The sequence below is a fragment of the Oncorhynchus masou genome, chromosome 15 (genome assembly GCF_036934945.1).
Source record: "Oncorhynchus masou masou isolate Uvic2021 chromosome 15, UVic_Omas_1.1, whole genome shotgun sequence".
NCBI classification, from domain to species: Eukaryota; Metazoa; Chordata; class Actinopteri; order Salmoniformes; family Salmonidae; genus Oncorhynchus; species Oncorhynchus masou.
The window spans coordinates 29120044-29139031 of NC_088226.1; the positions used below are offsets into that span (position 1 = coordinate 29120044).

Here is an 18988-nt window from a genome sequence, read left to right on the forward strand (position 1 = left end):
TCATTTAAACTAAATTGAACAACATTTGAGGCTAAATTGCTTTTTTTGATGTATTATATTAAGTTAAAATAAGTGTTCATTCAGTATTGTTGTAATTGTCATTATTACAAATAAATAAAATAAATTTTAAAAACGGCCGATTAATCAGTATCGGCTTATTTTGGTCCTCCAATAATTGGTATCGGTATCGGCGTTGAAAAATCATAATCGGTCGACCTGACTGAAAAGATTTGGCATTGATCCCCAGATCCTCAAGAGTTCTACAGCTGCACCATAGAGAGCATCCTGACCGGTCGCATCATCGCCTGGTATGGCAACTGCTCGGCATCTGACCGTAAGGCGCTACAGAGGGTAGTGAGTATGGCCCAGTACATCACCGGGGCCAAGCTTCCTGCAATCCAGAACCTATATAATAGGCGGTGTCAGAGGAAAGCCCATAAAATTGTCAGAGACTCCAGTCACCCAAGTCATAGACTATTTTCTCTGCTACCGCACTGCAAGCGGTACCTGAGCGCCAAGTCTAGGACCAAAAGGCTCCTTAGCAGCTTCTACCCCCAAGCCATAAGACTGCTGAGCAATTAATTAAATGGCCAACAGACTATTACATTGAACCCCCCGTCCATTTGTTTTGTACACTGCTGCTACTCGCGGTTTATTATCTATGCATTGTCACTTCAACCCTACCTAAATGTACAAATGACCTCTAACCTGTACCCGGTACCCTCTGTATATAGCCTCGTTATTGTGTTACTTTTTATTATTTTTTACTTTAGTTCATTTGGTAAATATTTTATTAATTCTCCTTGAATTGCACCTTTGGTTAAGGGCTTGTAAATAAGCATTTCACAGTAAGGTCTACACTTGTATTCGGCGCATGTGACAAGTAAAGTTTGATTTGATGTTATTTTATTTGAAACCCGCCCTCAAGTGTGTCCATACGTGTGGTTAAGGTATGGAATCCATTGTTATTCTGGGGAGGGGGGTGGTTGGAAACACTTGTCTACACAGTGTACTTGTCAAGTCTGACAAAATACAGTATCTTCAGTCACAGTCCCCTTGATTTTTCCTGACTCCTCTCTTTCTTCTCCTCTTCATCAGTCTCTTCTTTACTTCTTTTTGTTCTCTTTGCAGGCCACCACGTATCTCTGAGCTACGTTGAGGGGCGGGGAGTAGCCGTCTGCGTACGACGTGTCCTCAAACAGCACTGAGTAGTCGTCCTGGGGCTGAGAGAGCAGAGAGAGCATGGTGGTTAGTGGAGAGAACAGAGTTCACTGATTTGGGGTCAGTTTAGCATTTTCCCCAATAATGGTTAAGGTTAGGATTGATGGAGGGGAAGCTGCCAAGCGAGGGGCCTGCTTGGATGTAGGGTTTGGTGTACAGTAACATGATCTCTGAACCAGTTTCGTCATCAAACAAAATCTATTAAAATGACGTCAATCAGCCCCCCGCTCCTCTCCCTTTCCTTGTCTCACCCGGTGTGGGTGTGTGTGGATGAGGGCTCTGTAGAAGCAGGTGGTCTGGGGGTAGAGGGCCAGCACCAGCTGGTCTTTACTGAACAGGGCCTCCGGGTCCGTCTCTGGATTGGCCTTCCACTGGGGCAGGGGGATGATACGCCGCCTGCTCAGGGTGTGTCTCCTGGAGTAGGAGGATGGGAGGGGGGGAGATAAGAAGTAGATTAGATAATTGTCATTATATCCAAGGTGAGATTTTCAGGGCATTAAATATAATATACTACAAGACAAAATAGTAGGAAAAGAAATATAGAAAATGAAGACATTGACTTACTCTTTTCCTTCCTCATCAATGTCATCCACTTCGTACCTGAAGGATAGAGCAAAAGAATACAACTCAAAACAGTCTGTGTTGTAGCTGATTGGCTAAAAGTGTTAAAGGCTGTAGTTGATTGGTAACAGTGGTACATGGCTGTACTTGATTGGCTAAATGTGGCTGGAGCTGATTTGCTGATAGTTACTTGTTGGTGGAGTGGCTGTAGCTGACCACCTCGGCCAGGATCCACTGTTCGTCTCCGTCCACGGCCTTGACCCGCGCTGCCACCTTGTCCCCTTGCTTGGCCACATAGTCACTGTTGGCTGGCATTGCCCCACACAGGGGAGGAGGACTGGAGGAGAGGGGGATACAGGGAAGGATGGAGGGTTTTAGGGTTGAGGGAGTAATATAGTAATGGAGGACAAAAAAAGGGGCAGGTGGAAAAAAAATGGGTAGGGGTACTGAACTTGAAATGTACACAACAAGAACACAGATTTTGGCCTCCCGAGTGGCGCAGTGGTGTAAGGCACTGTGCTGTGCCACTAGAGAGTCTGGGTTTCAGTCCAGGCTCTGTCGCAGCTGGCCGCTGCACAATTGGCCCAGCGTCGTCCAGCTTAGGGTGGGTTTGGCCGCCAGGAATATCCTTGTCTCATCGCCCACTAGCAACTCCTGTGGCGGGCCGCGCGCAGTGCACGCCGACACAGTCGCCAGGTGTACGGTGTTTCCTCCGACACATTGGTGCGGCTGGCTTCCGGGTTGGATGGGCATTGTGTCAAGAGGCAGTGCAGCTTGGTTGGGTTGTGTTTCGGAGGATGCATGGCTCTCGACCTTTGCCTCTCCCGAGTCTGTACGGGAGTTGCAGCGAGGAGACAAAACTGTAACTACTACCAATTGGATACCACAAAATTGGGGTGAAAAAAAAAGAACACCGATTTTTGTTTCCCGTTGTAAAATGTTGTGCACTACTATACTGAGCTCAGGAGAGACTGAATCATCAGACCCTACCTGTCTCCTGGCTTGCCAATCCACAGTGGGAGCGTCATGGCTGACTGTTGGAGCAGTGTCATCAGCACCCCCCTCCGCATGGTCTTCCTGGGGGGGTCGTTGTCGCTGTTCACCCCTGCCATCTTAGCCGCTGGGGCAGAGGAGAGAGAAGAAAGAGTGAGGCATGGGCTGCATCTCAATAGTTAACAGTGGCTTATTCTCGTCTCCTTCCTTCCATTCTTACCTATTCGCCTCTCCTCCAATAAGGATTTGATCTCTGCAATTTTGTCGAGAGCATGACGAAGAATACTGTGGGAGAGAAAGAGTGGCGCCTGACTTATTTCTTTGGAATTAAGCTGTACTTACGTACTCCACATGGTGGCGATGATTTCTGAAAACACATCCAATCACTGAACTACCACAGTTGGATAGGTGAAAGGAAACATTACATTAAATGGTTTACACCAAACCTACCATATCAGATCAGTGGACACTTCAAGGGTCCATAGGGCAAGGGGCATAGGGATATCAGTGTAGGCTACCCTGATGAAGACAGCTTGTCTGTCGAAGCGTTGGTTATTAGGTTATTAAATTATTGCATCTGAGCTCCTAGAGTGTGCGGCTCTCCTTTTCTTTTTCAAGTGTAGGCTACCGACCTGCACTCTGCCTCAGCGTCTGCTCTGGCTGTGGTGTAGAGTCCCCTCAGCTTAGTCCGGTAGTAAGGGGAGGCTGGGGGAGGGAGAAACAAGAACAACACCTTATTACACTGTGTGTGTGTGTGTGTGTGTGTGTGTGTGTGTGTGTGTGTGTGTGTGTGTGTGTGTGTACCTTATTACACTGTGTGTGTGTGTGTGTGTGTGTGTGTGTGTCCTTATGGGGATCTAAAAGCCCCAAAGTCCCCACAAGGATAGTAATATTTTGATCTTCTTACAATTCAGATAAGAAGTTAGTGGTAAGGTTTAGGGTTACAAGTAAGGGTTAGGTTTAGGGGTTAGAGAAAATAGGATTTTGAATGGAAATTAATTTTAGGTCCCCACGAGGATAGAAGAACATAACTTGTGTGTGTCTGGCTTAGCCAGATGATACATAAATAGAAACGGTGTGTAACAGTAATATGAAGAGTTTTAAAACAGTGTTGCAGTGTGGATGGACAAAGGGGAATGTGGGGAGGAGAGGTAGAGGCTAACTCTTGTTCTCAGTCTGCATCCTCTCATGTGTTTTCTGGATGTTGAGCAGGTTGTGTTCACTGCGCGACCGCTCCTCCTGAAAAAGAGAAGGAAAGGGATTAATATTACAATGTGGTTGTTGCATAGGCGCAAAATGATGCAATATATCAGCAAGAATAACATGCAATGTGCACACAAAATGTAAATGTATTACAGTGATTGATGTTTGGCAATGAGATTTAATTTAATCTCTGAATATCATTCCTATTCTGTATTGCTAGTTATTACACTACTCCCAAATGTGACTTCAATCCCTATGATGGCATGATGTAAAAATATGAGTAATTGGAGTCACAATTGAATATAAATATAACCAGCTAGGTAGCTATTCCTCCACTGTGGTACCTGAATCACAGGTCAGTGCTCCTGATGACAACAGCACTTGGGTGTAGAAACCATTGGTTGAGACTTACCTGCGTCTGCTTGATGAGTTGATGGAGCTCTGTTAAAAGCTCTGCGATTTTGGTGTCCGCCGACATGATGTTGCCTGTGGTAACGAGATATTCAAAATGCATTCATCAAATTAGTTTCACTTTAGTTTAAGCAGCAACATGACAGACATGCCTTGCACACATGATAGCTTGCCAGCAGATTCCGACCCTACCGTTATGGTTGTTTACAATGAGTTGCACTGGGGTCGGAACGACATCATGGTTAGACTCCGGGGATGAGAAATTGTGTTGTACTCCGAATTGTCCCAACTGTTACACCGGGAAGATTGAACGACTGCTTATTTTCATCCTCATGCTATCCAGCAGGAGCCACAGCAGCCATTATAGAATGACATGTTGCAAAAAACAACAATTGAGCTGATTGGCTGCCACTGCTATTCCAAAACGGTGGCAGTGGCTACTGCTAGCTAGCATGCGGTCAAAAAGGGTAGTTTTACAGAAAACTAGCAGTATTTCAATCTTCTTGATGTATCAGTTTGGATATACAGTTGAAGTAGGAAGTTTACATACATCTTAGCCAACTACATTTAAACTCAGTTTTTCACAATTCCTGACATTTAATCATAGTAAAAAATCCCTGTCTTAGGTCAGTTAGGATCACCGCTTTCTTTTAAGAATGTGACATGTCAGAAGAATAGTAGAGCGAATGATTTATTTCAGCTTTTATTTCTTTCATCACATTCCCAGTGGGTCAGAAGTTTACATACACTCAATTCATATTTGGTAGCATTGCCTTTAAATTGTTTAACTTGGGTCAAACATTTCAGGTAGCCTTCCACAAGCTTCCCACAATACATTGGGTGAATTTTGGCCCATTCCTCCTGACAGAGCTGGTGTAACTGAGTCAGGTTTGTAGGCCTCCTTGCTCGCACACACTTTTTTAGTTCTGCCCCTAATTTTTCTATGGGATTGAGCTCAGGGCTTTGTGATGGCCACTCCAATACCTTGACTTTGTTGTCCTTAAGCCATTTTGCCACAACTTTGGAAGTATGCTTGGGGTCATTGTCCATTTGGAAGACCCATTTGCGACCAAGTTTTAACTTCCTGACTGATGTCTTGAGATGTTGCTTCAATATATCCACATTATTTTTTATGTGAAGTGCACCAGTCCCTCCTGCAGCAAAGCACCCCGCAACATGATGCTGTCACCCCGTGCTTCACGGTTGGGATGGTGTTCTTTGGCTTGCAAGCCTCCCCCTTTTTCCTCCAAACATAACGACGGTCATTATAGCCAAACTGTTCTATTTTTGTTTCATCAGACCAGAGGATATTTCTCCAAAAAGTTAAATCTTTGTCCCCATGTGCAGTTGCAAACCATAGTCTGGATTTTTTTATGGCAGTTTCGGCGCAGTGGCTTTGTCCTTGCTGAGCGGCCTTTCAGGTTATGTCGATATAGGACTCGTTTAACTGTGGATATAGATACTTTTGTACCCGTTTCCTCCAGCATCTTCACAAGGTCCTTTCCTGTTGTTCTGGGAATGATTTGCACTTTTCGCACCAAAGTATGTTCATCTCTAGGAGACAGAACGCGTCTCCTTCCTGAGCGGTATGACGGCTGAGTGGTCCCATGGTGTTTATACTTGCGTACTATTGTTTGTACAGATGAACATGGTACCTTCAGGCATTTGGAAATTGCTCCCAAAGATGAACCAGACTTGTGGAGGTCTACAATTGTCTTTCTGAGGTCTTGGCTGATTTCTTTTGATTTTCCCATGATGTCAAGCAAAAGAGGCACTAAGTTTGAAGGTACACCTTGAAATACATCCACAGGTACACCTTCAATTGACTCAACTGATGTCAATTAGCCTATCAGAAGCTTTTACAGCCATGAAATAATTTTATGGAATTTTCCAAGCTGTTTAAAGGCACAGTCAACTTAGTGTATGTAAACTTCTTACCCACTGGAATTGTGATACAGTGAAATAATCTTTCTGTAACAATTGTTGAAAAAATTACTTGTGTCATGCACAAAGTAGATGTCCTAAGAGTCTTGCCAAAACTATAGTTTTGTTAACAAGAAATTTGTGGAGTGGTTGAAAAATCAGTTTTAATGACTCCCACCTAAGTGTATGTAAACTTCCAACTTCAACTGTAGGTCAAATTTAGAGTACAGTGTAACGTCCCATCCCTGCATTGAAGTAGGTTTTCCGATCCATATCTTGTGTTGGCTCCACGGTGTCTTAAAGGTCCAATGTTGCCATTTTTCTCTCAATATCAAATAACTTCTGGGTAACCTTACTGTGACTGTTTTCAATTGAAATGGTCAACAAGAAACAAAAATAGCTTCTTAGCAAATAGCAATTTCTCAAGCAAGAATTTTGTAAGGACTGTCTGGGAGTGGTCTATGCGGGGCGGGGAAAATGGAAAACTTTGTGTTATTGGCAGAGAGGTTTGGAACTCACTCGCTTACTGAAGGGAATTGATTAATCTGGCCTGTGTTCACATTCAAAAGTGATTGCTTTTGATAAAAACGCGAGAGGTTGTATGTTACTGGATGATGTACCATGCTGCCATGTTGACACAACCACACAGTGTAGATTATTGATCAATTTGAGAAAGGTGCTCCTCCCTCACCACTTTTTCCATTCACATCACGGGCCATAGGCCAGTGCCCCACAGCTCAGCATAATCTAATACCGCCCATTGGTCGATTAACTAATTTACCACCTGGTGGATGTAAGATGAAGCCGGAGCAGAAGGCAGACGTTTTACGTGCCCCCAACCGATTGTGTTTTTTTTGTTTATTTATCTGCCTGGTTTGTAACTTATTATTTTAACCCATTTTGTACATAATGTTGCCGCTACCGTCTCATACGACCGAAAATAACTTCTAGACATCAGAACTGTGATTACTCACCACGGACTAGCAGAATCCTGTTTCTTCTTTCACGACTCTGACGAGCCCGAGACGGAGGATATACGGCTCCCTCGGGAACAGGTCCCGACCCCCGTGATCTGCATGAAGAGGAGGCGGAGAAAGAGAGGCTGGAGAGCGGGCTGCCTTCTGAGAAGTCGGAGGCGATCGAATAAACCCCCCACTTCCCTTAATTCTGCTAGCAAACATGCAATCTTTGGACAATAAAATCGCCGAGTTACGGGAAAGATTAAACTACCAACGGGACATTAAAAACTGTAACATCTTATACTTCACAGAGTTGAGTTTGTCGTCGTTCAGCCACAACATACAGCTGGTTGGTTATACGATGTACCGGCAGGATAGAACAGTGGTGTCTGGTTAGACAAGGGCCGGCGGACTATGTATTTTTGTAAATAACAGCTGGTGCACTATATCAAAGGAAGTCTCGAGTTATTGCTCGCCTGGGGTTGAGTATATCATGATAAGCTGTAGACCACACTACCTACCGAGAGAGTTCTCATCTGTATTCTTCGTAGCTGTTTACATACGGGGCGGCAGTGTAGCCTAGTGGTTAGAGCATTGGACTAGTAACCGAAAGGTTGCAAGTTCAAATCCCCGAGCTGACAAGGTACAAAATCTGTCGTTCTGCCCCTGAACAGGCAGTTAACCCACTGTTCCTAGGCCGTCATTGAAAATAAGAATTTGTTCTTAACTGACTTGCCGAGTAAAATAAAGGTCAAATAAAAAAAATAAAAAATACCACCTCAGTCAGAGGTTGGCACTAAGATAGCATAGAATGAGCTGTATTCCTCCATAAGAAAACAAGAAAACTCTCACACTGAGGCAGGGCGCTCCTAGTAGCCGGGTACTTTAATGCAGGGAAACTTAATCAGTTTTACCAAATTCCTATCAGCATGTTAAATGTGCAACCAAAGGGTAAAGAACTCTTGGACACCTTTACTCCACACACAGAGATGCATACAAAGCTCTCCTTTGCCCGCCATTTGGCAAATCTGACCATAATTCCATCCTCCTGATTCCGGCTTACAATCAAAAATTAAAGCAGGAAGCACCAGTGATTAGATCAATAAAAAAAGTGGTCAGATGAAGCAGATGCTAAGCTACAGGACTGTTTTGCTAGCACAGACTTGAATATGTTATGGGATTCCTCCAATGGCATTGAGGAGTACACCACATCTGTCATTGGCTTCATAAATAAGTGCATCGATGACGTTGTCCACACAGTGACTTACGTACATACCCCAACCAGAAGCCATGGATGACAGGCAGCATCTGCACTGAGCTAAACGCTAGAGCTGCCGCTTTCAAGAAGCGGGACTGTAACCCGGACGGAGACTTATAAGAAATCCAGCTATGCCCTCCGACGAATCATCAAACAGACAAAGCATCAATACATGACAAAGATCGAGTCATACTACACCAGATTTGACGCTCGTTGGATGTTGTAGGGCTTGCTAACCATTACAGACCACAAAGGGAAGCTGCCCAGTGACACAAGCCTACCAGATGAGCTAAACTACTTCTATGCTCACTTCGAGGAAAATAACACTGAAACATGCATGAGAGCACCAGTTGTACCGGAAGACTGTGTGATAACGCTCTCTGCAGCTGATGTGAGTAAGACCTTTAAACAGGTTAACATTCACAAGGCTGCAGGGCCAGAAGGACGTGTACTGCGAGCATGCTCTGACCAACTGGCAAGTGTCTTCACTGATATTTTCAACCTCTCCCTTGTCCGAGTCTGTAATACCAACATGTTTTAAGCAGACCACCATAGTGCCTGTGCCCAAGAACATTAAGGTAACCTGCCTAAATGACTACCGACTCGTAGCACTCACGTCTGTAGCCATGAAGTGCTTTGAAAGGCTGGTCATGGCTCACATCAACACCACCATCCCAGAAACCCTTGACCCACTCCAATTTGCATACCACCCCCACAGGTCCACAGATGATGCAATCTCTATTTCACTCCACACAGCCCTTTCCCACCTGGACAAAAGGAACACCTATGTGAGAATGCTATTCAATGACTACAGCTCAGCATTCAACACCATTAGTGCCTTCAAAGCTCATCAGTAAGCTAAGGACCCTGGGACTAAACACCTCCCTCTGCAACTGGATCCTGGACTTCCTGATGGGTAGCCAACAACACATCCGCCACACTGATCCTCAACACAAGGGCCCCTCAAGGGTGCATGCTCAGCCCCCTCCTGTACTCCCTGTTCACTCATGACTGCACGGCCAGGCACGACTCCAACACCATCATTACATTTGCAGATGACACAACAGTGGTAGGCCTGATCACCGACAACAAGAGGATGGCCTACAAGGAGTAGGTCAGAGACTTGGCCGTGTGGTGCCAGGACAACAAACTCTCCTTCAACGTGATCAAGACAAAGGAGATGATTGTGGACTATAGGAAAAGGAGGACCGAGCACGGACCCATTTTCATCGAAGGGGCTGCAGTGTAGCAGGTTGAGAGCTTCAAGTTCCTTGGTGTCCACATCACCAACAAACTAACATGGTCCAAGGACACCAAGCCAGTCATGAAGCGGGCACGACAAAAATGTATTCCCCCTCAGTAGACTGAAAAGATTTGGCACGGGTCCTCAGATCCTCAAAAGGTTCTACAGCTGCACCATCGAGAGCATCCTGGCTGGTTGCATCACTGCCTGGTATGGCAACTGCTCGGCCTCCGACCGCAAGGCACTACAGAGGGAAGCGCAAACGGCCCAGTACATCACTGTGGCCAAGCTTCCTGCCATTCAGGACCTCTATACCAGGCAGTGTCAGAGGTAGGCCCTAAAAATTGTCAAAGACTCCAGCCACCCTAGTAATAGACTGTTCTCTCTGCTACTGCAGAGCAAGCGGTACCGGAGCGCCAAGTCTAGGTCCAAGAGGCTTCTAAACAGCTATTACCCCAAACCATAAGACTCCTGAACATCTAATCAAATGGCTACCCAGACTATTTGCATTGCCCCCCTCCACATCACTGCCACTCTCTGTTGTCATCTATGCATAGTCACTTTAATAGCTCTACCTACATGTACATACTACCTCAACTAACCGGCACCCCTCCCTGTATATATTGTTATTTTTTACTGCTGTTCTGTAATTATCTCTTATTCTCATCCTTATTTTTGGGGGAAACTGCAATGCTGGGCCTTGTAAATAAGCATTTCACTGTAAGGTCTGTTGTATTTGGTACATCCCACCAAAACAGGCTGAAATGTCAGGTGGTCTTTTTAAAATTGAATGTTTAACTCGGCAAGTCAGTTGAGAACAAATTCTTATTTACAATTACGGCCTACACCGGCCAAACCCGGACGGCTCTGGGCTAATTGTGTTACGCCCTTTGGGACTCCCAATCACTGCCAGTTGTGATACAGCCTGGATCTTTTCAAAGAGCTCTTACACCAAAGGCATGATTCTTTTCACAATATTATTCCAACTACATAGTGTGGGTATATATATACAAAACTCAGGAAAATAACGTTGACTGCAATGGGCCTTTAATCTAACCATAATTGCGTTCTGACCCCAGTGCAGCTCAATGTAGACAAGCGCAACGTTAGAATCTTCTGGCTAACATTAAGGTTAGCTGTATTGTTCGCAACTTATGTCACATCTACTTTGTACTGGCAAGTTGTCTGCAAGAGTTAGCTAACGTGGTCAGAACAAACATATTGTAGGAAACTAGCCAGCTAAAATTAGAAAATTTAGCAAGCCAACTAATGTTTGCAAGCTAGCTTAGCTGGCTAAATAGCTAGCTAGCTTCTATGACTCCTTAAACGTGATATTTTCTTTTATCAACCACCAAGCGCAGTTTATTTTGTGGAGTAATGTTACATGTTGGTAAGTAGTCGTAAATTGTTATACAAAATGTTTAGAACTATACATTCAGACTATCTCCCTACCTTTGGTAGTTTGTGAGCTTTCATTCGTTTCAAGGCCTACTACGGACTGGCAGCGAGGACAAACAGCACTATCCCAAACGTTTACGTCTTACGGGTCTTTCAATATTGCATCTCGGCCATAGACTGTATAAGAAATAAGGCATCTCTCTACCATATAGGTGTTCTAATGTAAAATAATAATAATAATCACACGTAAATATAATTGTTGTTTGAATTCGTTTAGCTAATATTTACAACCCATGGAATGTAAGTGGTGAAGTAAATTATATTTTCCAAACATCTCTCCTCAATGTTTACATATTGAAACATACAGACAATTCCTTTCAGGCATGATCTTGTAAACACATTCAATTGCACTGTAATGTTTGTGTAAAATGTTCCGTCAACAGAATTCTGCGAGGGGGCGGGAGGAGGTTTGGCCTCTGGAAACAAACACCATCTGTAAACACTATGGTGAAGAAAACAGCCACAGAAACAGCAAAACAATCACTAAGAACAAAAGTTAATAGAGTACTAATATGAATGTAAAGCTAGGTAGACCGTGCCTTAATGTAAAGCAATATATTATACCTATTTGATATTACTAGTTGGGTGTGTGTGGAGGGAGGCACAAAGGGTGGTGAGGTGGAGATACTGAAAAGTTCATATTCAACACTGACATGGAGAAAATAAGGTCGTAAAATTGACCATAGACAGACACAGATAAGTGTTGGCTTATCTGCCATGCTTCAAAACTGTCTGGGGCGCTCTGTGCTGTTTATAATTGTCTGTGTGAGTCTTTGTTGAGAGCAGGCTTAGTCACAGCTCATATGGTAAGCTCATATTTCAGCAAATATTTATTGAACAGAGTGCCCACATGACTGAGAGATGCTAAGAAAGCCTTGGAAGGACGAGTCACAGAAAGAGTAAGGGGAGAAGGAGAAAAACAGTGAAAGAAAGAACAGGACTGTTGATAGATAACTGAGAGACTGCCGTTGAAAGGAAAACAGCACATGTAAGAAATATGAATAGTGGGAGTGAAAGAGAGATAGATAAAGAAGAGAGAATGGGACAAAGAGAGAGTGATGCTTAAACATGTCGCCCCGGTTTATGGCCAGGACAGTACTGTTTATGAAGGCAGCGAGAGAAGTAAAATATGCCAAGAACTCTGTGGCTGTGTCAAACCTGTGTCAACCCTTCCTTGCTCAAAAACAATTAGGTCATATCCAAAAGGAATGGTTTGTGTAATATTCAATGGAGGCTTTAGGAGAAGAGGCTACTTTGAGAGGTTTTACTCATATCTCCTGGTTCAAGGCCTATAATTTATACGACGGCATCTGATCAGGAGTAGATTTATGTGAGGGAAGGGTCCTTCCTCATCGTTCTCACAGATATAGACAGTCGTGTTACAGATACAGACAGTTGTACTTTGTCATGACTACAGTCTGAATCATTCTATCAACGATATATACAGTTGAAGTCGAAAGTTTACATACACTTAGGATGGAGCCATTTAAAACTTGTTTTTTAACCACTCCACAAATGTCTTGTTAACAAACTATAGTTTTGGATAGTCGTTTGGGACATCTACTTTGTGCATGACACAAGTAATTTGTCCAACAATTGTTTACAGATTATTTCACTTATAATTCACTGTATCACAATTCCAGTGAGTGAGAAGTTTACATACACTATGTTGACTGTGGAAAATTCCAGAAAATGATGTCATGGCTTTAGAAGCTTCTGATAGGCTAATTGACATCATTTGAGTCAATTGAAGGTGTACCTGTGGATGTATTTCAAGGCCTACCTTCAAACTCAGTGCCTCTTTGCTTGACATCATTGGAAAATCAAAAGAAATCAGCCAAGACCTCAGAAAGAAAATTGTAGACCACAAGTCTGGTTCATCCTTGAGAGCAATTTCCAAACGCCTGAAGGTACCATGTTCATCTGTACAAACAAAGATTTGCAAGTATAAACACCATGGGACCACGCAGCCGTCATACTGCTCAAGAAGGAGACGCCTTCTGTCATATAGAGATGAACATACTTTGGTGCAAAATGTCCAAATCAATCCCAGTACAACAGCAAAGGACCTTGTGAAGATGCTAGAGGAAAGAGGTACAAAAGTATCTATATCCACAGTTAAACGAGTCCTATATCGACAACCTGAAAGGCCGCTCAGCAAGGAAGAAGCCACTGCTCCAAAACTGCCATAAAAAAGCCAGACTATGGTTTGAAACTGCACATGGGGACTACGTTTTGGAGAAATATCCTCTGGTCTGATGAAACAAAAATAGAACTGTTTGGCCATAATGACCATTGTTATGTTTATAGGAAAAGGGGGAGGCTTGCAAGCTGGAGAACACCATTCCAACCGTGAAGCACGGGGGTGGCAGCATCATGTTATGGGGGGGCTTTGCTGCAGGAGGGACTGGTGCACTTCACAAAATAGATGGCATCATGAGGATGGAAAATGATGTGGATATATTGAAGCAACATTTCAAGACATCAGTCAGGAAGTTACATCTTGGTTGCAAATGGGTCTTCCAAATGGACAATGACCCCAAGCATACTTCCAAAGTTGTGGCAAAATGGCTTAAGGACAACAAAGTCAAGGTATTGGAGTGGCCATCACAAAGCCCTGAGCTCAATCCTATAGAAAATGTGTGGGCAGAACTGAAAAAGCGTGTGCGAGCAGGGATGCCTACAAACCTGACTCAGTTACACCAGCTCTGTCAGGAGGAATGGGCCAACATTCACCCAACTTATTGTGGGAAGCTTGTGGAAGGCTACCCAAAACATTATACCCAAATTAAACAATTTAAAGCTAATGCTACCAAATACTAATTGAGTGTATGTAAACTTCTGACCCACTGGGAATGTGATGAAAGAAATTAAAAGCTGAAATAAATCATTCTCTCTACTCTTATTCTGACATGTCACATTCTTAACAGAAAGCGGTGATCCTAACTGACCTAAGACAGGGAATTTTTACTATGATTAAATGTCAGGAATTGTGAAAAACTGAGTTTAAATGTAGTTGGCTAAGGTGTATGTAAACTTCCGACTTCAACTGTACATACAGTGCCTTGCAAAACTATTCATCCCCCTTGTCGTTTTTCCTAATTTGTTGCATTACAACCTGTCATGTAAATGGATTTTTATTTGGATTTCATGCAATGGACCTACACAAAATAGTCGAAAATTGTTGAACTGAAATGAAAACAAAAACTTGTTTAAAATTTAAAAAAAATAACAATGGAAAAGTGGTGCGTGCATATGTATTCACCCTCTTTGCTATGAAGCCCCTAAATAGGATCTGGTGCAACCAATTACCTTCAGAAGTCACATAATTAGTTAAATAAAGTCCACCTGTGTGCAATCTAAGTGTCACATGATCTGTCACATGATCTCACTATATATACACCTGTTCTGAAGGGACAAGGGACACCACCAAGCAAGCAGCACCATGAAGACCAAGGAGCTCTCCAAACAGGTCAGGGTCAAAGTTGTGGAGAAGTAGAGAAAAGAAGAAGAAGTACGTTGAACATCCCACAGAGCACCATTAAATCCATTATTAAAAAATGGAAAGAATATGGCACCACAACAAACCTGACAAGAGAGGGCTGCCCACCAAAACTTACGGATTAGGCAAGGAGGGCATTAATCAGAGGCAACAAAGAGACTAAAGATAACCCTGAAGGAGCTGCAAAGCTCCACAGCAGAGATTGTAGTATCTGTCCATAGGACCACTTTAAGCCGCACACTCCACAGAGCTGGGCTTTACGGAAGAGTGGCCAGAAAAAAAGCCATTGCTTAAAGAAAAAAATAACCAAACACATTTGGTGTTCGCCAAAGGGCATGTGGGAGACTCCCCAAACATAAGGAAGAAGGTACTCTAGTCAGGTGGGACTAAAATTTAGCTTTTTGGCCATCAAGGAAACACTATGTCTGGCACAAACCCAACACCTCCCATCACCTCAAGAACACCATCCCCACAGTGAATCATGGTGGTGGCAGCATCATGCTGTGGGTATGTTTTTCTTCAGCAGGAACTGGTCAGAATTGAAGGAATAGTGAGAATTCAATTGAGAATCTGTGGTATGACTTAAAAATTGCTGTACACCAGCGGAACCCATCCAACTTGAAGGAGCTGGAGCAGTTTTGCCTTAAAGAACAGGCAAGCTGTAAGAGACTTGCAGCTGTAATTACTGAAAAAGGTGTCTCTACAAAGTATTGAATTTGGGGGGGTGAATAGTTATGTACGCTCAAGTTCTGTTTTTTGTCTTATTTATTGTTAGTTTTACAAAAAAAAATATTTTGCATCTTCAAAGTGGTAGGCATGTTGTGTACGTCAAATGATACAACCCCCCCCAAAGAAAATCTATTTTAATTCCAGGTTGTAAGGCAACAAAATAGGAAAATTGCCAAGGGGGTTGAATACTTTCGCAAGCCACTGTATATATATATATTTTTTTTATATATATATTCCTTTATGTAAATAAATATGTATACCCATACAGTACAGTACCACATACATTTAATTTCCTCTCTACGAACATGCACACGTGAGAACACACACACAATGGGATTTCATGGGTGCTATAGAACGGCGATCAAAATGGGTTCAATGCCTACTGAACAACCAGAATCTATCAACAGCTTTGCATTGTCACCAAAAGTTGGTTCCCCATGCTCACATTCACACACCTCACCTTCAAGCACCCTTTGGATGGAGCCCTGACAGACAAATGGAGGACAAACAAAGAAAAGGGGGTCTGTTAGAAAACATGAGAAGTGTGAGTTTTGAACCATAGATGTTGATAAGACTGAAGGAAAAACATTATTCATCTAATCTTTGTCTCCGAGGAGGGAGGGGTTGATAGGGCAGATAAACCAAGTCGGTGAAGGAAACTAGGTGCATTTTGAATTAAGAAATGTGTTAATTGACCATGTAAAATAAATTACTATTGGAAGAAGACCAATAGAAAGAAATTAAGCATAATTGTGCAATGGAATAGATTACAGAAATACAAACAGGCTACTAATAGAGAGAGAGAGAGAAAGAAAGAAAACATGTAACACAAGATGAATCGCAAATTAAATCAATAAAGGGCACCTGATAAAAAAACAAACATGGGTGACCTTGGAAGTCAGTTGGCGTCAAATATTTACCAAAAACTCATGCAACTTTCACTGACTCAGGCAAGGGCCAAGGACTCATAACAAGGAGAAAGGGAGGAGCGACCATGCTTTATTAAGCACATGGACAAGTGCAGAAAACCACTCATTTCCAGAGTTGAAAGAAAGAGAAACACCCGTGGAAAAATAACTGCTTTCTAAAGTTGTTTTGTTGCTGTCCAGCGAAAAGTCATTTCTCAGTTACTTTTTATTTGTTCAATAGAAGCGTCGCTATGGCAAGTTTCGTAGACGTGAAGAATGTTGAGCCAACCCACTTTGAAGAACAACACTACGACGAATATGAATACTACAACCTTTCAGAAAAATACACAAGTAAGAATCAGTAATTCTTATGTTTGTATGTGCAATGAATTATCAAGTTATGACCATCAAATAATGGTAGCCACAAATAATTTGAAGATTCATTCAATTTCTATGGGTCGGTGAGGTTCAATCTATGAAGAACTCTCAATTTTCCAAACTCCTCAACGTGTTGCAAGTGGCACATGTTGACTGCTACAATGTTGCATTGGGGGCAAGTGGGTGTGTTATTGTTTTCAAAGTCTCACAATCTGAACTGTGAACTCGCACTGTTTCCAGGTGGCGCTAGCCGCAAGGGGAGGTCAAAGAAAGAAGCCAGCGACAATACCAACCGACCCAACCCCGGAGGCCACGAGCGCAAGCTCATAGAGAAACTTCAGAACACTGAAAAGAAGGCCAAGGAGTGAGTAAATGGAGGTAAGCCCCCCCCCCCCTCCAATCTTTGTATGCACTTCACAATTTCAAACAAGTGTGGGACACAATATGAAGTTTGAGGAAGTGAATATTCAACATTTGCTCTACAATGAATTATATCTTTTTTGTAGGCTTATTGACCTACTAAATACCATTTTTAAGGCATTGTTTTGTTTCTATCTTGGTACTCTGTTCCTACCACCCTCAAGTGCCCTCATGTAGCAAACGGTCAACTAGGCAGAACCGTAACCAAAGTGAAATTTGTCTTTCCTTTCAGGGCAAATCGGACGGCTAACACTGGCAACCGACCATGGCCGCCTTGGTGACAAAACAAGATGGGCAGACAGACGGTGAACTCCAATGTTGAGAGGGGTGAATATGAGGATGGGTCACAGGCTGCCAATGAGTTTGACTCTAGCGTCAGTGAAGGGGGATTTCAGTCCTCTCCTTCATAGAGCTGATGGTATGGAGTGGGAGTGGCCCCCATATTGGTTGTTCACCTCAGTCATGGGTAGACCTCCACTGAAGGTGATGTAGACCACCGTGCAAGCGGTCTTCTGGACAAACTTCCCAAACAAGTGGGGAGTAATGGGAGTGGTTGCAGGCTGCATCATGTTTCAGTATCAATGTGGTTTTGTTTTTAAGTCTTAATTGATGCTATTTGTCACTTAATGTTTTTTTTTAAGCAAAGAGGTTCTTAAATCAATTTTATTTTACAAAGTGTATTGAAAATAAATGCTTTCATAAAATGTATTAAGTCTAGGTTTATTGTGGTACTCCAGTCTCCTTTTCAACTCATTTAACACCTGAATTACTTATTAACAAAAGGTTAATCTCAATAGGTTGTCCAGGTAAATCATGACATGGCACGGGGGTGGGCTTTCCTCTAGTAACATCACAACTTCCCATCCAACCAACTCCTTGTATGCCCTATTCCTTGAAGTTTGCAGTTGTCTAAACCCTATTTTGCTTAAAACCTATTTTTACCTTTTGGTGTGTGTACTTTAATGTCTTTATACTTTTTACTTTTCCAACATCACTGGAGGACATCTTTAATTCTGAATTTGTCTTCATGGAAGGTGTCATGGGCTGCAATGTTCAAACAAGCCAATAGGTGGCAGTAACCGATTTGTGTCAAGTTAAAGTCCTTTCTTTGGGAATGCTCGAGTTTAGAAAATACATTTGTGCCAAAGAATTAAGGTTTATTGTCTTGAAATTGACTATTTGAAGAACTCTTGACAAAGAAAGGAACATGTAAAATAATAGAAATTTATGTGACAGCTCATTCAACTGCTTAAACTAAATGAACAATGAGAAAATAACTTAAGTCTGGTGCTTTGCATCTCTTTGCGTCTGAAAATGTAGGCTACCCTTGAGCTGAAATTAGTTGATGTTAGGCAGGGTTTTTATACTAGGTTAGTTTCACAGATATATTTCAAGGAGATATAGCCTACATGACAGTTAGATTGTGTATTGTTTTTCAGTACTAGATACATTATCTGATCCTTTGATTGGTTGGACAACATGTCAGTTTCAAGAGCCATGCTTCAAGAGTCATGCTTCAAGAGCTCTGATAGGTTGGAGGATGTCCACCGTAAGCTGTCATAATTACCGTGTAAGTAAGTCTAATCAATTATTTGGTGACGTAAATATTTAGTATAGTTTTATATCAAAATTATTACTTTTTAAATGTTAGAACATTTTTATTTTTATGAAACTCACTGAGGAGGATGGTCCTCCCCTTCCTCCTTTGAGGAAGGGGATATACTGGTGCAGTATATTCTTACAGTATATTCGGAAAGTATTTGAACCCCTTGACTTTTTCCACACTTTTTTACGTTAGACTTATTCCTAAATGGATTAAAT

At 42.6% G+C, this 18988-nt stretch overlaps 2 protein-coding genes across 3 annotated transcripts; one reads left to right on the plus strand and one right to left on the minus strand.

The window, feature by feature from the left end:
* Positions 1–889: 889 nt before the first annotated feature.
* Positions 890–11333, minus strand: LOC135556115 (SAGA-associated factor 29-like). Of its 2 annotated transcripts, XM_064989042.1 has the most exons (12): positions 11225–11333; positions 7287–7384; positions 4391–4464; positions 3939–4014; positions 3408–3480; positions 3226–3312; positions 2996–3060; positions 2773–2902; positions 1973–2119; positions 1786–1821; positions 1473–1635; positions 890–1223 (listed from the first exon to the last, which is right to left on the minus strand). In XM_064989042.1, exons 3-12 carry the CDS (start codon positions 4454–4456, stop codon positions 1107–1109), a joined length of 960 nt encoding a protein of 319 aa, XP_064845114.1. In that variant the 5' UTR covers positions 4457–4464; positions 7287–7384; positions 11225–11333; the 3' UTR covers positions 890–1106. The 2 variants fall into 2 exon arrangements, with proteins under 2 accessions (XP_064845114.1, XP_064845115.1); XM_064989043.1 differs by lacking the exon at positions 3226–3312.
* A 5098-nt stretch (positions 11334–16431) lies between these two features.
* Positions 16432–17875, plus strand: LOC135556121 (nuclear protein 1-like). Its single transcript, XM_064989051.1, has 3 exons — positions 16432–16720; positions 16988–17125; positions 17400–17875. Exons 1-2 carry the CDS (start codon positions 16621–16623, stop codon positions 17113–17115), a joined length of 228 nt encoding a protein of 75 aa, XP_064845123.1. The 5' UTR covers positions 16432–16620; the 3' UTR covers positions 17116–17125; positions 17400–17875.
* Positions 17876–18988: the final 1113 nt, after the last annotated feature.

Coding starts and splice junctions, on each gene's coding strand:
- LOC135556115 (XM_064989042.1), bottom strand. CDS start 4,456: ATGTCGGCGGACACCAAAATCGCAGAGCTTTTAACAGAGCTCCATCAA. Junction 3,313..3,407: donor GACGCTGAGGCAGAGTGCAG/GTCGGTAGCCTA, acceptor ACGCTTCGACAG/ACAAGCTGTCTTCATCAGGG. Junction 2,120..2,772: donor ATTGGCAAGCCAGGAGACAG/GTAGGGTCTGAT, acceptor CCTCTCCTCCAG/TCCTCCTCCCCTGTGTGGGG.
- LOC135556121 (XM_064989051.1), top strand. CDS start 16,621: ATGGCAAGTTTCGTAGACGTGAAGAATGTTGAGCCAACCCACTTTGAA. Junction 16,721..16,987: donor CCTTTCAGAAAAATACACAA/GTAAGAATCAGT, acceptor CACTGTTTCCAG/GTGGCGCTAGCCGCAAGGGG.